This window comes from Miscanthus floridulus, chromosome 5 (assembly GCF_019320115.1).
Source record: "Miscanthus floridulus cultivar M001 chromosome 5, ASM1932011v1, whole genome shotgun sequence".
Classification (NCBI taxonomy): Eukaryota; Viridiplantae; Streptophyta; class Magnoliopsida; order Poales; family Poaceae; genus Miscanthus; species Miscanthus floridulus.
This window is the reverse complement of record NC_089584.1, coordinates 99,373,235-99,392,572: the sequence shown is the minus strand read 5'-3', so window position 1 is coordinate 99,392,572 and position 19,338 is coordinate 99,373,235. Positions and strand designations below refer to the sequence as shown.

Sequence of the window (19,338 nt, the reverse complement as noted above, 5' to 3'; positions counted from 1 at the left end):
GTGTTAGGAGATATAATGACCGATGATACATATAGAGATGATGATGAGAAGGAAGAAAAGAAGGAGAAGAAGGATGAGAAGAAGAAGAGCATGGCATTCAAGGCCACATCAACTAAGGGCAAGGCAAAGCAAGAAACATCAAGTAAAGATGATAGTTCATTTGATAAGATGGATGATGAAAAGATGGCTCTCTTTGTTAAAAGATTTGGCAAGTTCATGATAAAGAAGGGCTACCGTACTAGAACAAAGAAGTCTTCATCTAAGAACAAGAAAGAGTCAAGAAGGTGCTTCAATTGTGGAAGCAAAGATCATCTTATTGCTCAATGCCCATACAATAGCGATAAAGATTATGATAAGAAGAACAAGAAGGACAAGAAGGAAAAGAAATAGAAGAATGACAAGATGACATTCAAGAAGAAGAAGGATATGTAGTCACTTGGGATAGTGATGCTTCCTCAAGTGATGATGACAAGACCACCAAGAAGAAGGCACTTGCAAGCATTGCTATCAATGAGAAACCTTCTCTCTTCAACACTCCATCATGCTTCATGGCTAAGGCCACTAAGGTACAAATTTGTGATGATAGAAGTGATGAGGAACATGTTAATAAAAATGAAAATGAAAATGAAAGTGATGATAATAAACCTACTAAGGATAAACTATTTAACATGCTAGAAGATGCTAAAGAATACTTTGGCATTAAGAGAAGGGAATACAAAAGCTTGCGTAAGGAACTAAAAGCCCTTAAGCAAGCCTTTGATGAGCTCAATTCATCTCATGAGAGGCTAGAGGAAGCCTATGAAAAGTTTGGCAAGGCTCATTCCTCTTTGCTTGATAAGCAAAATAAAAAGAAGCATGTTAAGACTTGTAATATAGGCTTAACTTGTGATATAATTGATGAATCATTATCTATGCCTATCATTGTTGCTCCCGCTAACCCTTCTTGTAGTACTTCTACTTCCACCTCATCTAGTAGTGATGGTCTCACTTGTGATGCCTCACTAATGGTTGAGAACGGGAACCTCAAGAAGAAGGTCAATAAGCTCACTCACACCTTGGCTAAGACCAATGGTGGTGAGGACCGCTTACTTATGTGCTTGGGTAGCCAAAGAGCTTCTCTCTATAAAGAGGAATTGGGATATACCCCTAAGAAAGGTAAGGCGGCCTTTGCTCCTCACAAGACTAGTTTTGTGAAGAACAATGGTCGGTTTTGCACTAGTTGCAAGCAAGTTGGTCATAAAGAGCATGAATGCAACAGCAAGAGCAAAAATGCTAATATATCCTCCATTAAGCTTGATTCTTTCTATATGCTTACTAAGGGTATAAATGGTGTAAAGGCTAAGTTCATTGGTAAACCATGGATGGGCTCAAGGAAGAAAGCCATTTGGGTGCCAAAGAGCTTGGTCACTAACCTTCAAGGACCCAAGCAAATTTAGGTACCTAAAAAGAATTGATCTTCTTTTGTAGGTCAATTACAAAGCCGGAGGAAGGCATTGGGTTCTTGATAGTGGGTGCACTCAACACATGATCGGTGATGCAAGAATGTTTAACTCAATCAACACCAATGGTAATGATGGTTATGATAGTATCACATTTGGTGACAATGACAAAGGCAAGGTCAAGGAGCTTAATACGATTGCAATATCTAATGACATGAGCATTTCTAATGTATTGTTAGTAGAGAGTTTGAACTTAAATTTGCTATCCGTAGCTCAATTATGTGATCTTGGATTCAAATGCATATTTAGGGTAGATGATGTAGAGATCATAAGTGTAGATGGCTCTAATTTGATCTTCAAAGGCTTTAGATATGAGAATTTATACTTGGTTAATTTCAATGCTAGTGAAGCTAAATTATCTACATGTTTGTTCACTAAGTCTAGCATGGGTTGGTTATGGTATAGAAGGTTTGGTCATGTTATAATGAAACAATTGAATAGATTGGTTAAGTATGACTTGGTTAGAGGCTTTAAAGATGTGTTTGAAAAGGATAAGCTTTGTAGCTCTTGTCAAGCAGGCAAACAAGTTAGAAACACCCATCCTAAGAAAAACATGATGAGCACTAGTAAAGCATTTAAGTTATTGCACATGGACTTGTTTGGGCCCACACAATACACTAGCATCGGTGGTAATAAATATGGCTTTGTGATAGTGGATGATTACTAGATACACTTGGATATTCTTTCTAGTGGATAAAAGTGATATGTTTGCAATATTCAAAACATTTGTCAAGGGCATTCACAATGAGTTTGAAACAACCATCAAGAGAGTTAGAAGTGACAATGATAGTGAGTTCAAGAACACTAGAATTGATGAGTTGTGTGATAAATTTGGAATTAGACATCAATTCTTGGCCAAGTACACTACACAATTAAATGGGCTTGTTGAGAGGAAGAATAGAACACTCATTGATATGGCAAGGTCTATGCTTAGTGAGTACAATGTGAGTCAATTTTTTTGGGCTGAAGCTATCAACATGGCTTGCTATTATAGCAACCGCCTCTATTGTCACCCATTGAATAAGAAGACACCATATGAGCTAATGAATGGTAGAAAGCCCAACATTGCATATTTTTGGGTCTTTGGCACTGTTCGCCTACACGGCCGTGTAGCCCGTGTACACGCCGTGTACACGCTATACAGTGGTGCGCCGTTTCTGTTTAATCGTCCGTTTACCCCGTTTAATTGACTGTTTAGCCCGTTTAGTGGACCGTTTAGCCCGAATAATGGCTAAACGGTAGGTGACCGACTGTTTAGCGTTTAGGAAAACACTGGTCTTTGGTTGCAAATGCTATATCTTGAAGAAATATGCTAGATTGAGCAAGTTTGACAAGAAATATGATAAAGGATTCCTACTTGGTTATTCCACTACAAGCAAAGCATATAGAGTTTGGAATTTAGATAGTGATACTCTTAAGGAAGTTCATGATGTTGAATTTGATGAAACCAATGGTTCACAAGAAGAAAATGAGAACTTGGAAGATGTTAGAGGCATTCAACTTTCAAATGCCATGATGAACATGAATGTTGGTGAATTGAGGCCTAGGCAAGTGAATGATGATGAAGATGATCAAGTACAAGTGCTATCTAACTCAAATGTGCAAGATGATACAAATCAAGCTATTATAAGTGGATCTCATAATAATGAACAAGATCAAGTGGCTAGTACATCATCTCAAACCAATGATCAAGTAAATACAACCAATCAAGTTCCAATGCTCTAACCAACTAATATTGCAAGGGATCATTCATTGGACACTATCATTAGTGATATTTCAAGAGGTGTGCAAACTAGATCAAGATTGACTTCATTTTGTGCGCATTTCTCATTTGTGTCATCCATTGAACCAAAGAAGATAGGTGAAGCATTGAAGGATGTTGATTGGGTGAATGCTATGCATGAAGAATTGAATAATTTCAAAAGAAATCAAGTATGGGAATTAGTAGAGAGACCAAAGGGACACAATATGATTGGAACCAAATGGGTCTTTAGAAACAAGCAAGATCAAGATGGGATAGTAGTAAGGAACAAAGCAAGATTGGTAGCACAAGGATATACACAAGTTGAAGGTCTTGACTTTAGAGAAACATATGCCCCTGTTACTAGATTGGAAGCAATTAGAATCTTGCTAGCCTATGCTTGTGCCCACAACATCAAGCTCTATCAAATGGTTGTTAAGAGTATATTTCTCACTGGTTACATCAATGAAGAAGTATATGTTGAGCAACCTCCTGGTTTTGAAGATGACAAGAAGCCTGACCATATGTACAAGTTGAAGAAGGCATTGTATGGCTTGAAGCAAGCACCTAGAGCATTATATGATAGATTGAGGGACTTCCTACTCTCTAAAGGGTTCATGATGGGCAAAGTTGACACCACTTTTTCATCAAGAAGATTGAAAAAGATTTATTTGTGTTACAAATTTATGTTGATGATATCATATTTGGATCAACCAATCAAGACTTTTATGAAGAGTTTGAAAAGATGATGGCTAATGAGTTTGAGATGTCCATGATTAGAGAGTTGAGTTACTTCCTTGGTCTTCAAATCAAGCAATTGAAGAATGGTACATTTGTGAGTCAAGGCAAGTATATTAAGGATATGATTAAGAAGTTTGGCATGAGTGATAGCAAAGCCATTAGTACACCAATAGGAACAAATGGAAACTTGGATAGTGATGCAAGTAGAAATATGGTTGATAAAAAATTGTATCGGTCTATGATTGAAAGCCTACTCTATATGACTGCATTAAGGTCGGATGTCGTGTTTAGTGTATGCATGTGTGCAAGATTTCAAGCCTCACCAAGAAAAAGTCATTTGAATGCTACAAAGAGAATATTGAGGTACTTAAAGCATACACAAAATATTGGTTTGTGGTATCCTAAAGGAGAAAAGTTTGAGCTAGTTGGTTACTCCAACTCGGATTATGCGGGATGCAAGGTTGAAAGGAAGAGCACCTCGGGCACATGTCAATTGTTGGGAAGATCACTTATTTCATGGTGATCAAAGAAGTAAAATAGTGTTACATTATCAACCGTCGAAGCCGAATACATATCCGCTAGTAGTTGTTGTGCACAAATACTTTAGATGAAAGCCACTTTGAGTGATTTTGGAATCAAGTTCAAGAAAGTGCCATTGCTATGTGACAATGAGAGTGCAATCAAGTTAACCAATAATCTGATTCAACATGCAAGAACAAAGCACATTGATGTCCGTCACCATTTCATAAGAGATCACCAACAAAAAGGGGACATTTACATTGAGAGTGTAGGCACTGAAGATCAACTTATCGATATATTCACCAAGTCATTGGATGAGAAAAGGTTTTGCAAGCTAAGGAATGAGTTGAACATATTGGATTTCACAAATATGTGTTGATGCATCCCCCACTTATATGGCATGCCTCTCCTTCGAGCAATCCAAGATAAAAATTGATTGGCATGGCATACATCCTTACTAAGGACATGATTAGTGCATCTAGACATCTTTCATATTTAATAAGCTCATTCATGAAGATCAAATGAATTTAATGATTATATGGTACCACTATTGCTTCTATGCTTATTTTGGTCTAGTGGTAGCATATGACATGTTTGTGGGCTTGTAAACCTAGTATTTGATCTAGAAAATAAGCTCTAAGTGTTTAACTCAACATGGTACAAGATAACCCTTATTTGGAGGTGTGAAGAAGCTTGTCCTTGGATCAAACCAAGTTAAATATCTTTGACAAATATTCTAGTTTGAACCAAATTTGGGAATATGATCCTCACCCCCATTGATTAACATTGATAATCTCAATCTATCTATATTTTGAACCTTTGTGGTCATTGATGACAAAGTGGGAGAAAAACAAAGATATTAGTGCATGGGGAGAAAAACAAAGATATTAGTGTACTAAGATAATGAAAAACAACTAAGGGGGAGAACTTGACATAGGGAGAGAGATATGACAAAGGAAAGAGATCAATTAAAATTTTGAGCACACAAGTAGAGGGAGCAAGCCCATGGACTTATATGGTGTATTTAAATGTGCATTTCATATGTTTACTTTTATGGCACAAGTTTTAAATTTCAATACCCATGCTTGTTGTGGTGTATGCTAGTTGTAGGTTTGAATGATGAAATGAAAAACTAGCATGCATAGGTTATCTAGTGATTTCATTTTCAAGTGGTATCGAGCTAACCATGGTGCTAAGGATGGTATATTGGTGCACTCCGATTGGTATCACACTTCAAAGGTCCATCTTTTATACCTTAGCATCATTTGGTAGACATTGTTTCCTATATTTCCTATCTAAGCATATGTGCAAGCTTCAATCCAAACTCTTAGCACATATGTAGGGGGGAGCAATTGCTACCATATGGAGTTCATGAAACTTGTACATATCCTTTTATACATGGTAAATATGCTTGGGGAAGCAACATGGATTCAATTGAATTTCAATTCATATCTTTGTGAAAGGGTTGTCATCAATTACAAAAAAGGAGGAAATTGAAAGCTCTAGTTTGGTTTTGATAAATTGATGAAACCCTAAGTGCTAACCTAGTTTATTAAAGTGATCATGAGATATGTAGCACATTCCAAGTGGTGAAGCAAATGAAGATCATGACATGATGATGGTGATACCATGGTGATGATCAAGTGCCTAGACTTGAAAAGAAGAAAGAAAAAAGCAAAAGGCTCAAGGCAAAGGTATAAATGGTAGGAGCCATTTTGTTTTGGTAATCTAGACACTTAGTGAGTGTGATCATATTTAGGATCGATAGCCATACTATTAAGAGGGGTGAAACTCATATCGAAATACGGTTATCAAAGTGCCACTAGATGCTCTAACTCATTGCATATGCATTTAGGATCTAGTGGAGTGCTAACACCCTTGAAAATGTTTGTGAAAATATGCTAACACATGTGCACAAGGTGATACACTTGGTGGTTGGCACATTTGAGCAAGTGTGAAGAAGATAGAGTTGAAAAGAAGTTAGTCACGCTGGTCACGCAATGACCGGGCACTAGGGTCCTACGTCTGGTCAGTGAAAGCAGTGAAGACGCTGGCGTCGGTCTTTGACCGAACACTGGGTCACTTAGTGATTGGAAGCTGATGGAGTGCATCCGGTCCTGCTGACATGGCAGCACACAGTAAAGAGGGTGACTGACCGGACACTAGGTGAGGTCGGTCAAGGGTGACTGGACGCGTTCGATCGTGAAAAATTGTCTTTGGATGCTTACTAGAAACGACCAAATGCTGAGGTCCTGCGTCCGGTCACAACTTAAATGTACTGATGACTGTTGACATCAGGCGATTAACGTTTGAAGCAGGGGCCACGTGGCGTGCATCGCGTGACCGGACGCTGAGGTCTAGCGTCCGATCGATCTGACCAGCACATCCGGTCGCCCCATGTTCAGTGCAGTGAGGAGCCCAACAGCTCTTTTTATGGGGCTCTCTATTTAAGCCATATGGCCGGCTCTAGCTCACTCTCTTAGTCATTTTCATTGATATAGCAACCTTGTGAGCTTAGCCAAAGCCCTCCCACTCATCTCCATCATAGATTCAACATCTTTGTGAGATTAGGAGTAAATCCAAGTATATTGCTTGAGTGTTTGCATCTAGAGGCACTTGGTGTTAGTGTTTTGCTGCGGAGTTTGCTTGTTACTGTTGGTGGTTTTGCCACCTAGATGGCTTAGAGCAACGAGGATCATCGAGCGGAGGTTGGTGATTGTCTTTGGCTCCGATCGTGGTGATTGTGAGGGGTTATTAACCTTTCCTCGGTGGAGAGTCGAAAGGTACTTTAGTGGATTGCTCATGGCTTGTGTGATTCTCATCTTATGTTGGTTGTGTGGCACCCTATTGAGGGTTTGGCGTGCGATGCCAATTAGCACGTGAACCTCTAAGTGAGTGAATCGCCAGAACGAGGACTAGCTTGCCAGCAAGCAAGTGAACCTCGGTAAAAAATTAGTGTCTTCATTTGATTTCGAGGTGATTGGTCTTCATTGTTATTCATTCTTGTGATTGATTGGCTCCTTCCTCGACACGGCGGTATAACCATCTTGCTCACTCTATTTACGTTACAGCATACTAGTTATCAAGCTCTTTAGTGTAGCTAGTTGTGAGAGCTTGTTAGTTTGGTTAGTATGGCTCTTTAGTTAGCTTTTGAGAGCACACTAACTTAGTGTAGTGACATAGCTATTGTGTGGATAGAAACTATATAAACTAAAATTATGGTAGGTGGTTTGTAATTTTAGTAGGCTAGCGTAATACTTGCTTCGCCTCATAATTGTCTAACCGATTTGTTAAGTATTGTTGTAGAAATTTTTAATAGGCTATTCACCCCCTCTAGCCATTAGGATCTTTCAATTGAGTGGATGAAAATTGCGGTATTTGTTGAATGGGATTAAGTTTTCACTAAATGAACGGTTTTTGAGCTTTGCATGTGCTCTCGCAACAAGCTAACCACGATTTGAGTAACTATCATATGAACTAAATGTTTTTTAATAACAAAAAAGATATCTCCCAGCTCTCCGTTGAATCTTTAAAATGACCTACAGAACCTAGGGTGATGATCATTGGTCCCAAAACGCAACTTTTCCATGCTCTACAACAAATATTTTCAAATTCTTTCAAAATTGCTATGAAACAATGAAGAGCTAGCTATTTATTTATCGTTTGTTTATGAAATATCAATGAAATAGAAAATACTTTCAAATTTATAGTGAGGCATCGAAGAATTTTTTTTCATAATATTTTATCATAATTTTTACCAAAAGCATGTCCATTAAATAGACGTAAGCTTCAAGTTTTTATTTTTTAACCATGGAGCATGATCTTAATGCAACTACAACCTCCGTTCCAAATTATAAGTCGCTTTGACTTTTTTGGTACATTTTCATTTTGTTATGCATCTAGATATAAAAATATGTCTAGATATATAGCAAAATAAATGAACCAAAAAAAAGTCAAAGTGACTTATAATTTGGAATGGAGGTATTTCATAAGGCCACATCTTTATAACTGAAATATTTCCCAAGGCTATTTATGTGAAAAACTTTCGCAATGAAATTTTAAGGAAACAAATCGATAAAATCAAGGATAAAAGAAAATAAAGCAACCGGAGGAAACATAAATATACAGAGACATAAAAACATGCTCACTGCGGAGCTTATATGAAGACCAACAAATAGTAAACATTACAACCAAGTGTAACAATAATGAAGCAAAAACTACATTTTGTTATCATAGAATCTAGTCTCTTTTTCAACTAAAACTACTGGATCAATAAAACAACAAACAACCTAGATCAAAATATATCGGATTGCTCACTGATGGAGAATAGAATCGAATTTCAATAGATTAGGTAGTTAAGTGAAGGAACATGCGTCTATTACACTCTACCTTAATTATTTTGTGAATGTCTAGAATACAATATTTCAGGATGGAGGGAGTAGATTTCAACTTCTGTTGAGTGGATGAAAATTATGGTATTTATTGGATGGGATTAAGTTTTCACTAAATGAACGGTTTTTGAGCTTTGTATGTGCTCTCGCAACAAGAATAACCAAGATTTGTGTAAATATCAGATGAACTAAATATTTTTTTAATAACAAAAAAGATGTCTCCCAGCTCTCCGTTGAATGTTTAAAATGACCTGCAGAACCTAGGGTGATGATCATTGGTCCTAGAAAGCAACTTTTCCATGCTCTACAACAAATATTTTCAAATTCTTTCAAAATTGCTATGAAACAATGAAGAGTTAACTATTTATTTATCATTTGTTTATGAAATATCAATGAAATAGAAAATACTTTCAAATTTATAGTGAGGCATCAAAGAATTTTTTTCATAATATTTTATCATAATTTTTACCAAAAGCATGTCCATTAAATAGACGCAAGCTTCAAGTTTTTATTTTTTTTAACCATGGAACATGATCTTAATGCAACTACAACCTCCATTCCAAATTATAGGTCGCTTTAACTTTTTTGGTATATTTTTATTTTGTTATGTACCTAGATATAATAATATGTCTACATACACAGCAAAATGAATGAACCATAAAATGTCAAAGCGACTTATAATTTGGAATGAAGGGATTTCATAAGGCCACATCTTTATAACTAAAATATTTCCCATGGCTATTTATGTGAAAAACTTTCGCTATGAAATTTTAAGGAAACAAATCGATAAAATCAAGGATAAAAGAAAATAAAGCAACCGGAGGAAACATATATATACAGAGACATAAAAACATGCTCACTGCGAAGCATATATGAAGACCAACGAATAGTAAACGTTACAACCAAGTGTAACAATAATGAAGCAAAAACTACGTTTTGTTATCATAGAATCTAGTCTCTTTTTCAACTGAAACTACTAGATCGACAAAACAACATACAACCTAGATCAAAATATATCGGATTGCTCACTGATGGAGAATAGAATTGGATTTGAATAGATTAGGTAGTTAAGTGATGAAACATGCATCTATTACACTCTACCTTAATTATTTTGTGAATGTATAGAATACAATATTTTAGGATGGAGGGAGTAGATTTCAACTTCTATTGAGTGGATGAAAGTTATGGTATTTGTTGGATGGGATTAAGTTTTCACTAAATGGACGGTTTTTGAGCTTTGCATGTGCTCTCGCAACAAGAATAACCAAGATTTGAGTAAATATCATATGAACTAAATGTTTTTAATAACAAAAAAGATGTCTCCCAGCTCTCCATTGAATGTTTAAAATGACCTACAGAACCTACGGTGATGATCATTGGTCCCAAAAAGCAACTTTTCCATGCACTACAACAAATATTTTCAAATTCTTTCAAAATTGCTATGAAACAATGAAGCGTTAGCTATTTATTTATCATTTGTTTATGAAATATCAATGAAATTTTAAGGAAACAAATCGATAAAATCATGGATAAAAGAAAATAAAGCAACCGGAGGAAACATATATATATAGTGACATAAAAACATGCTCACTGCAGAGCATATATGAAGACCAACAAATAGTAAACGTTGCAACCAAGTGTAACAATAATGAAGCAAAAACTACGTTTTGTTATCATAGCATCTAGTCTCTTTTTCAACTGAAACTACTGGATCAACAAAACAACATACAACCTAGATCAAAATATATCGGATTGCTCACTGATGGAGAATAGAATCAGATTTCAATAGATTAGGTAGTTAAGTGAAGGAACATGCGTCTATTACACTCTACCTTAATTATTTTGTGAATGTCTAGAATACAATATTTCAGGATGGAGGGATTAGATTTCAACTTCTATTGAGTGAATGAAAATTGTGGTATATGTTGAATGGGATTAAGTTTTCACTAAATGGATGGTTTTTGAGCTTTGCATGTGCTCTCGCAACAAGAATAACCAAGATTTGATTAAATATCATATGAACTAAATGTTTTTAATAACAAAGAAGATGTCTCCCAGCTCTCCGTTGAATGCTTAAAATGACCTACAGAACCTAGGGTGATGATCATTGCTCCCAAAAAGCAACTTTTCCATGCTCTACAACAAATATTTTCATATTCTTTCAAAATTGCTATGAAACAATGAAGAGTTAGCTATTTATTTATCATTTGTTTGTGAAATATCTATGAAATAGAAAACACTTTCAAATTTATAATGAGCATCAAAGAATTTTTTTCATAATATTTTATCATCATTTTTACCAAAAGCATGTCCATTAAATCGACGCAAGCTTCAAGTTTTCATTTTTTTAACCATGGAGCTTGATCTTAATGCAACTACAACCTCCGTTCTAAATTATAAGTCGCTTTGACTTTTTTGGTATATTTTCATTTTGTTATGCATCTGGATATAATAATATGGCTAGATACATAGCAAAATGAATGAACAAAAAAAGTCAAAGCAACTTATAATTTGGAATGGGGATATTTCATAAGGCCACATCTTTATAACTAAAATATTTTCCATGGCTATTTATGTGAAAAACTTTTGCTATGAAATTTTATGGAAACAAATCGATAAAATAATCGACAAAAGAAAATAGGGTAACAGAGGAAACATATACTGTGACATAAAAGGCATGCCCGCTACAGAGCATATATTAAGACCAACGAATAGTAAACGTACAACCAAGTGTACCAATAATGAAGCAAACACTACGTTTCGTTATCATAGCCGCATCTAGCATCTTTTTCAACTGAAACTACTGGATCAACAAAACAACGTACAACCTAGATCAAAATATATCGGATTGCTCACTGATACATAGATAATCTAGATGCGCATCAGGATAATTTTACCAGTCTAGCACCATTCAATCAAACGGCAAAAGCTGGTTGGACATCTCAATATACGCATAATAAATCACCCTGTTCTTGGCGCCGGTGCGGTGTCGTCCGTTCTTCATGCAGAAGTACTTGAGTTGCTCCAGCGTGCAGCAGCCGATCATCTGACCCAGGAAGAGGAAGAGCCAGTTGATCTCGTGCTTGTCGGCGGCGATCTCCGGCCACATGGCGCCCTTGTGCCCGCACGCGTCGCAGTCCGGCAGCGCCGGGAACTCCCATGCCTTGGGCGCGCGGTCGTACATGGCGTGACGGTTGGCGACGATGTACTCGCACACCTCCCGGAACTTGGACTCCAGGTCGTAGGCGATGGCCTTCCTGCCGCCGCAGCGCTTGCAACGCGCCTGGCCCTCGACGGACGTGACGCCCCGACGCAGCAAGCTCTGCAGGGTGCCGTGCTGCGCGGGCCGCTCAGTCGCCCATGGGAACGGCGGCGCCTGGACAAGGTCGCCGGCGTCGGCGCGTGGGTTGACGCGGTGGACGAGGCGGCGGACGGCGCGCGTAGCAACCGGCGGCAGAGGAGGTGGCGGCGGTGAAGCTGGAGCAGCGGCGGCGTAGATGGGTGCCGAGCCATTGTTGAGGCGGCGGCGTTGGGTGGCGCGCGGTGGTGAGGCTGGAGCGACGGCGGCGGCGGCGTAGATGGACCCGAGGGTGAGGGCGAGGGGGTCCAGCTCGTCGGCGTGGCGGCTCGCCGCTGCTTTGCCTTCCATTGTCACCGAGCAGCGCTTGCTTGCTCTGGCTGCTTTGTTGCTGACGGCTGGGCTGTTTATAGGGTTTTAAGGAGCGGATGTCGTAGGCTGGTTGTTGCCGGATGCCGGCTTATCCTGGCCGATCGCGAGCTTATCCTGGGCGCCGATCTTGCTAGCTCCGACGAAGCTGGAGCGTCCGATGCGATCTCACGAGGTGGTTCAGTTCTAACATACACCACGGCGAGTCTCCGGGAAGGACGGCTAGGAGAATCTTTTTCTCTGGGCATGATTGGCCTTTTCCGACCATTACTATCTCTTGCCGTTAATGCCATCTGTCTTTGCCATGCCGTGATTATCTGACTGGGGTTGTTCGGATCGTCTTCCAAAGATCGAATGACCATTTTGGTATGGCGACCGGGCTAATGCGAGATCTTACATGTTTTCATGTCTGAGTCTGACCGATATATCTGACTGTGTCCGAAGTCAAGGCGCTGGACGAGCTCTTCCCGGCCGTTGGAAAGACACCGTCCAGGCAGCCGCCAAGGCGTAAGGCCACCTAGGCCACAAAACTGTGTCAATATTGGTTGTTTCCTTTTATGTAATATTGAAACATGAGGTCTTTTGCTAGGATAGTCCAGCTTCGACTGTGTTAGGTCGACTTTCTTCGGCACTCGATAGAAGCGTGTCGTATGTTTCTTTAAACTCTTCTCCTTAATACAATGATACGTAAATCTTTTACGTATTCCAGAAAAAAAAGTCTGGCCGATATATGTTCAAGTCGATCCGTATTTGCCGTGAATGAACCGATTGTCCTGGAGAGGTTGCGATTGAAATTTCAAAGTTTCCTTATACAAGAAATAAAGATCGCAATGAGCCAAGAATAATAAGCCAGACACCTCATATGGTGATCTCCCATTCTCTCCTCCCTAAGGCCTTGTTCCATCTCTACCCCAAACCAAGGGGGTTGGAGGAGATTAGGAGGATTTAACCCCCTATAGTAAAAAAAACCCCTAGGGATTTAGTCCCCTATAAGTCAAAATTTCCCTCAATCTCCTCCACCCCTCTTGTTTGATGTAGAAACGAACAAGGCTAAAGAGGTGGGAGAGAAATGGTGATGGAGGGTTAGGTGGGAACAAGGCCTAAAAGGGGTGGGGGAGAAATGGTGATGGAGGGTTAGGTGGGTTGGCTACTTCTAGTTCCAATAGTTGGAAGATTTTAGTGAACGATCCAACGTTCCTTAAAGGTACAGGTGTATTTCAGCTGGCGGGCTTAATTAAATGGACCCATATAGTTAGCGGGTATTTTTTCCGGCTAACACATGTACTGTAGGTCAGCATTTGCAATCCAGACATGCAAAACTAAATACTGTCCATGACAAAAACTTGGATACAACCAAAACAGGCAAACTATACAGTGCAAACCCAAAGGCAAGTGTAAACATGCAAACTTTTTCAAAAAGCATACATCCGTGATTTGTAAAATTTTGAAACAATGCATATTCATAGTGCATTCATATATGTACTTTATTTCAAAGTTTGAGATTCAAACTCAATCTAGAAAAATTCATGCAAAAATGATAAAATTGGAGTCCATGTGCACTAGAAGACGAAAGTCCTAAATATTTGTCTTGTAGTGCATATGCACCTGAGTTTTGTCATTTCTGCGTGATAATTTTTATATGGACTTTGAATCTCAACTTTTTCAACAAATTACACATATGGGTAAACTGGATATCCATTGTTTCAAAAAAATTTGGATCATGGAAGCATGCTTTTTTTTTAAAAAAAAAGTATATATGTTTACACCTACCTTATATATTTTCCCACCAAAAGTGCGAGAGCCAGGATCTAGAGATTGAAGAGTTGCCGACGATATGGATATGATCTCATGTGAAAACGACCAGAAATGTGCGTTATCGGCTCTAAATCAGGATTTTATGGGGTTTATATGTCATAAAGGAACTAGTTGTTTGGATCGAGGCCAAGCAAGTTTAAGGGCCGAGAGAATTTGGCAAGAAACAATACTTTTTGGAGTTATGTCAAAAATTGGTAAAGTTTGTGCCCATGAGGCCATGACACGTAGAATGCACAATACCATTGATTTTATATTACATTGAAATATAGCTGACATGCAGTGGTGGAGCTTTATCGGGGCCAAAGGAGGCCATGGCCACCCCTCCATTTGAGCAATTTGTTAAGAAAACTAGCGATTTCAAACCATTTTGTTGGTGAATAACCATAGAATTGTTATGTTTGACCTGTCTTCTTCATCATTGGCCCCTCCTGAGATTTCAAGCAAGCTCCGCCACTGCTAACATGGATCCTGTTTTGTGGACAATGGATTTTTATGGTGAAGTCGGATTACTGATTTGATTAGTTTTGGAAATACCGTTGTTTCTTCTAAGCTCATTAAAAGCACTAGGTACCTCCGTACGTACCTGCCAGTCTGCCACAGTGCCACCTCATCCATGTCTCCGTTGCCCGTGTTCAGTCCTCGCTGCCGCAGTGCCGCATGCGTTGTAGCTGCCCAATGCCAAATTCTATTTGGCTTGCCAACGGTAGTTAGGCTTTTCGGTGGCATGAACTAAAGGTAAGAAAAAATTTAGGGACTATCAAATTTTGGTTAGGCTTTTCGGTGGCATGAACCAAACGTAAAAAAATATAGTTTTCAAACCTAGTATTTGTGTTTCTTACAGCAAGAGCTTTGGAACAATCCCCTTATTGGATGATTTCAAATACCATTTTTCTCGTAAAGTTGAAACTTTTTTTTTACAACAAGGTTGAAACTTTTATGAATTGAGCAGAACATGTTGGTTTGATCTCCCAACCACAGTGGCCCAATGGCCACTTGGGCCTTGACCTCGCGCCCTGATTGGGGGCGCCCAGTCCATCTATGGCTGGCGGGCCCCTGTCACACTGCGCATTAAATAGAGGTGGGGTCGGCGGCTCTCAGAACGAGGTTCGCCTGAGCCGTACGCCCCACCTAGAAACCCTACTCCGATCTAATAGAGGGGCGCAGCCAGTGACGGGAAGCACCGCCGCCGCCACTGCACTGCGCCACAACGGTCTTCACTGTGTCTCTCTCTCTTCTCCGACCGTCGCTGCCTAGCGCAGAACTTCACCGATGAACCTGATGGCCGGATCCCCTACTCAATGGATGGTCAGTGCCTAACCCTAGCTCTTCCTCTCCCTCTCTGTCCCTCTCCGTTCACACCATTACTACGAGAAACCCAATGAAACCCTACTGATCCACTACTAGATGATCCAAAGAGATTTAACAATGGTATCAGAGCCAGTTTTAGTATGTGGATCTGGATCGGGGAAAGAAAAGCAAATTAAACCCTAACCCTAGTTGGGGTACGGGAAAAGTGGGGATGAGATTGAAACACGGTTTCAACAAAGAACCCTAACCCTAAAATCCCCAGTCTAGTTCGTACATCTAGATCGGGGACAGAAAAAAAAAGAAAGAAAGATTGACCGATCCGGATCGGATCGGGAAAGAACAGACAGTAACCCTAACCCTAACTGTGATCTCGAATCAAGAAAGAAAGGACGGATTGGAAGGGGTCTTCTCCTCCCTGGGGATCCCCTGCGCCGTCACCACCTCCTGCCGTTGCACTGGACGTCGCGTGGGGAAGAAGAACAGTCTCTAACCCTAACTGGGTGAAGTTGGAACCCTAAACCCGCGACCAGATCTCGGGGAAAGAAATAGAAAGAAAAGAGAGAAGAAGGTGATTCAAATCGATTCGAAATTTCACCCAACCCTAACCCTAGAATCCCCAAATCCCAGCAAAGATGAGAACGAACACAGGGTCCTACCTGGGCCTTCATCCCGCCGCTGGCATCGCCACCGTGCGGGAAAAAGACTACGGCGTCAGCTTTCGTCGGCGTGCGGGAAGACGGCCGAGCTACGCCACCGCGCGGGCTCGGTCTGCAAAGGGCACCACCGTGGCTCTCCTCGACGGTGCTGCGCGTGGCTCTAGCCGCACGCGCGCGCCGACGAGAGGTGCCGCGGCGGCGCCGCCACCTCCACTTCCTCCTCTGGACGCCATGCGCAGCTACTGGCTGCACTCGGCGCGAATGAGAGAGAAGGGGAGGGAGAGAATGAGGCTAGGGTTACAAGGGGAAGCGTCGGCCCGGTGGTTTTGTTCGCCCTAGATGCGCGCTCGGCCATCGGATGCGCACGGACGGCCGAGATCTAGCGGGCTGCATCACGGCCCAGGCGGGGCGCGCGACCGCGGCGCTTTGCCAGCCCAGGCCCACGTTGCGGCCTGGGTGGTAGAGCGGGCGCGCGAGGGAGCAAGGCCGGGCTAGATGCCGATTTGGGCCGAGCCAGCTTCTGCTGTCTTGGGCCGAGAAAAGAAAAGAATGAGCCCGGGCCGTATCTCCGGTTGGGCCGAATGCACAGTGGTGATTAAGAGTTGTTTTATTATTTTTCAGAAGCAAATTTTGATGATTTCATTCAAAGAATGATTTAAAATCTCTAATAATTTTTGCACCAACGTGTTAGAATTTTCAAAGAGTAGAGAAAAATGCTTCTGAAAAGTAGGAAAAGAAACTTTGTCAAGTTTTCGTTGCAAAGTTAAAGGTTTATTGTCTTCTAATTTGAAGAGCAGTTATAGTTATTCAATAATTGATGGAAAATTTATCCTCCAGTTAAAATTAGAACCAGCTGAAAAAAATTTAATTGGAGGAATAGTCGGTTGATAGTTAAGATAAATTATAATATTGTTATTTTCTGACCAACGTTGATGATAACAATTTTATAAGTTTAAGTTTAAAGTTAAATTATGGTATTGTTATTTTCTGACCAACGTTGATGATAACAATATTATAATTCTATGAGTTTTATGTTTAAAGTTTAAATCTCTGATGAATTTTGCATCAAAGTGACCAATTTTTCAGAGAAAAGATAAAGATCAAGGAATGCTCTTAAACTAGAGAAATGTATTTTCATGTTTCCGCTGCAATGAAGTTAATTATCTTCTAATTAAATTCAAACCAATGGGAGAATTTAATTTTGAGGAGCAATTCTATGTTTTCAAGATTATTGAATTTCTATACGTTAATTCCATTTCTGCCTAATGGTGATGTGGAATTAATGTAGAAGAATAATGTTTTATTCTATTTCTGCCCAACAGTGATATAGAATAGAACATAAAGTTTTCAAAGTTTAATGAGCATTATTGTTGAATATTTTTTAGACAAAAGACCTCCATGCTTTCATTCTTGAAGGCAGAAAGAGAAATGAGCTGGGTACTTGTGACTCAGATGATGAAATGCCTAAGGGCAAGTTATGTATGAAAGAATGCCATTGGTTAAGGGACTATGTTCTCTTTAAAGAATGGCTTCAAAAGAAAAGAATTCTAGGATATTGATCCAAGAAAAGAGATAGATCAATGAGAGTCTTCATTGAGAAATGTCTTTTATATACTCTCTGTGGAGAAGAATTTATTTTTAGTTTCACTTATGAGAGTTGTAAAAGTCATATACATATTTAATTTGACTAACATTGGATTAAACATGTGTGTTAAAAGAATATTTGGATTTATTTCTGAATTTGATGATTGAACACGAGCCAATCCTGACAATTATGTCCGTTAAAAGGAATATCTCGCATGGCGGGAAAAAGTTTATGATAGCACCCGCATGGCGGGAAAAGTTTGAGAAAATACCCGCATGGCGGGGTAAAGTTGGCATAGTACATATGTTAACCAATCCTGCATGGCGGGAGAGTTTGGCATAGTACTTATCTCGCATGGCGGGAGAAGGATGTGATGACTCATGTGCTCTAAGTGTATCCCGCACATGGAGAGAAGTTTGAGGTAGCTTTTATGCTATCCTAGTATTGACCGTACACTCTGATTGTGTCATGGTCATTAAGTACTCAATGAGTTTAAGAACAAAAGAAAGTTGCATGTGAACCAAAAGATAAGAATGATATGCAAGCATGACTTGCAGAAGTATTGATAATAATAGACTATGTTGAGTTTTGAAGTGTAATGAGAAAAATATACTCCCATACGAATTTTGTTTGCATGATGTAATCATGTGGATGAAGTAAGTAATCAAAGTTTCCTCATTCACAAGAGTTCTGAATGTTTCAAAATTGTGGTAGAAAAGTTCATACCACATTTCAAAACATTCAGAACTCTTGTGAATGAGGAAACTTTGATTACTTACTTCATCCACATGATTACATCATGCAAACAAAATTCGTATGGGAGTACATTTTTCTCATTACACTTCAAAACTCAACATAGTCTGTTATTATCAATACTTCTGCAAGTCATGCTTGCATATCATTCTTATCTTTTGGTTCACATGCAACTTTCTTTTATTCTTAAACTCATTGAGTACTTAATGACCATGACACAATCAGAGTGTACGGTCAATACTAGGATAGCATAAAAGCTACCTCAAACTTCTCTCCATGTGCGGGATACACTTAGAGCACATGAGTCATCACATCCTTCTCCCGCCATGCGGGATAAGTACTATGCCAAACTCTCCTGCCATGCAGGATTGGTTAACATATGTACTATCATACCACATTTCGAGGGGGAGAAATGTAAGATTAATTAAGAAAGATACTTCCCCATACTTCAGATAATGCAATGCATACTATGCATTGAAGGTAAAAGTGATCTATAAAAGATGATTGTGATCGTTGAGGGAGTAAGACGGTCATAATAACGATACCCCTAAAGTAAAGAAATAGCTAAATTCCTGGACCTTTTTATAGTTTTAATAGGAAGATAGCATAGTTGGCTAGTATTTATACTTGACGAGTTCAGAGTTATCAAAGCGGTGCTAAACG

General features: G+C 39.5%; 1 protein-coding gene across 1 annotated transcript; it reads right to left on the bottom strand.

Annotated features, from left to right (window-relative positions):
- Window positions 1-11,614: 11,614 nt before the first annotated feature.
- On the bottom strand, window positions 11,615-12,540 carry LOC136452749 (uncharacterized). Its single transcript, XM_066453349.1, has one exon. It carries the CDS (start codon window positions 12,538-12,540, stop codon window positions 11,803-11,805), a length of 738 nt encoding a protein of 245 aa, XP_066309446.1. The 3' UTR covers window positions 11,615-11,802.
- Between the last annotated feature and the right edge of the window lie 6,798 nt (window positions 12,541-19,338).

Excerpts from the sequence above, each read along its gene's own strand:
- LOC136452749 (XM_066453349.1), bottom strand. The coding sequence starts at position 12,540 with ATGGAAGGCAAAGCAGCGGCGAGCCGCCACGCCGACGAGCTGGACCCC.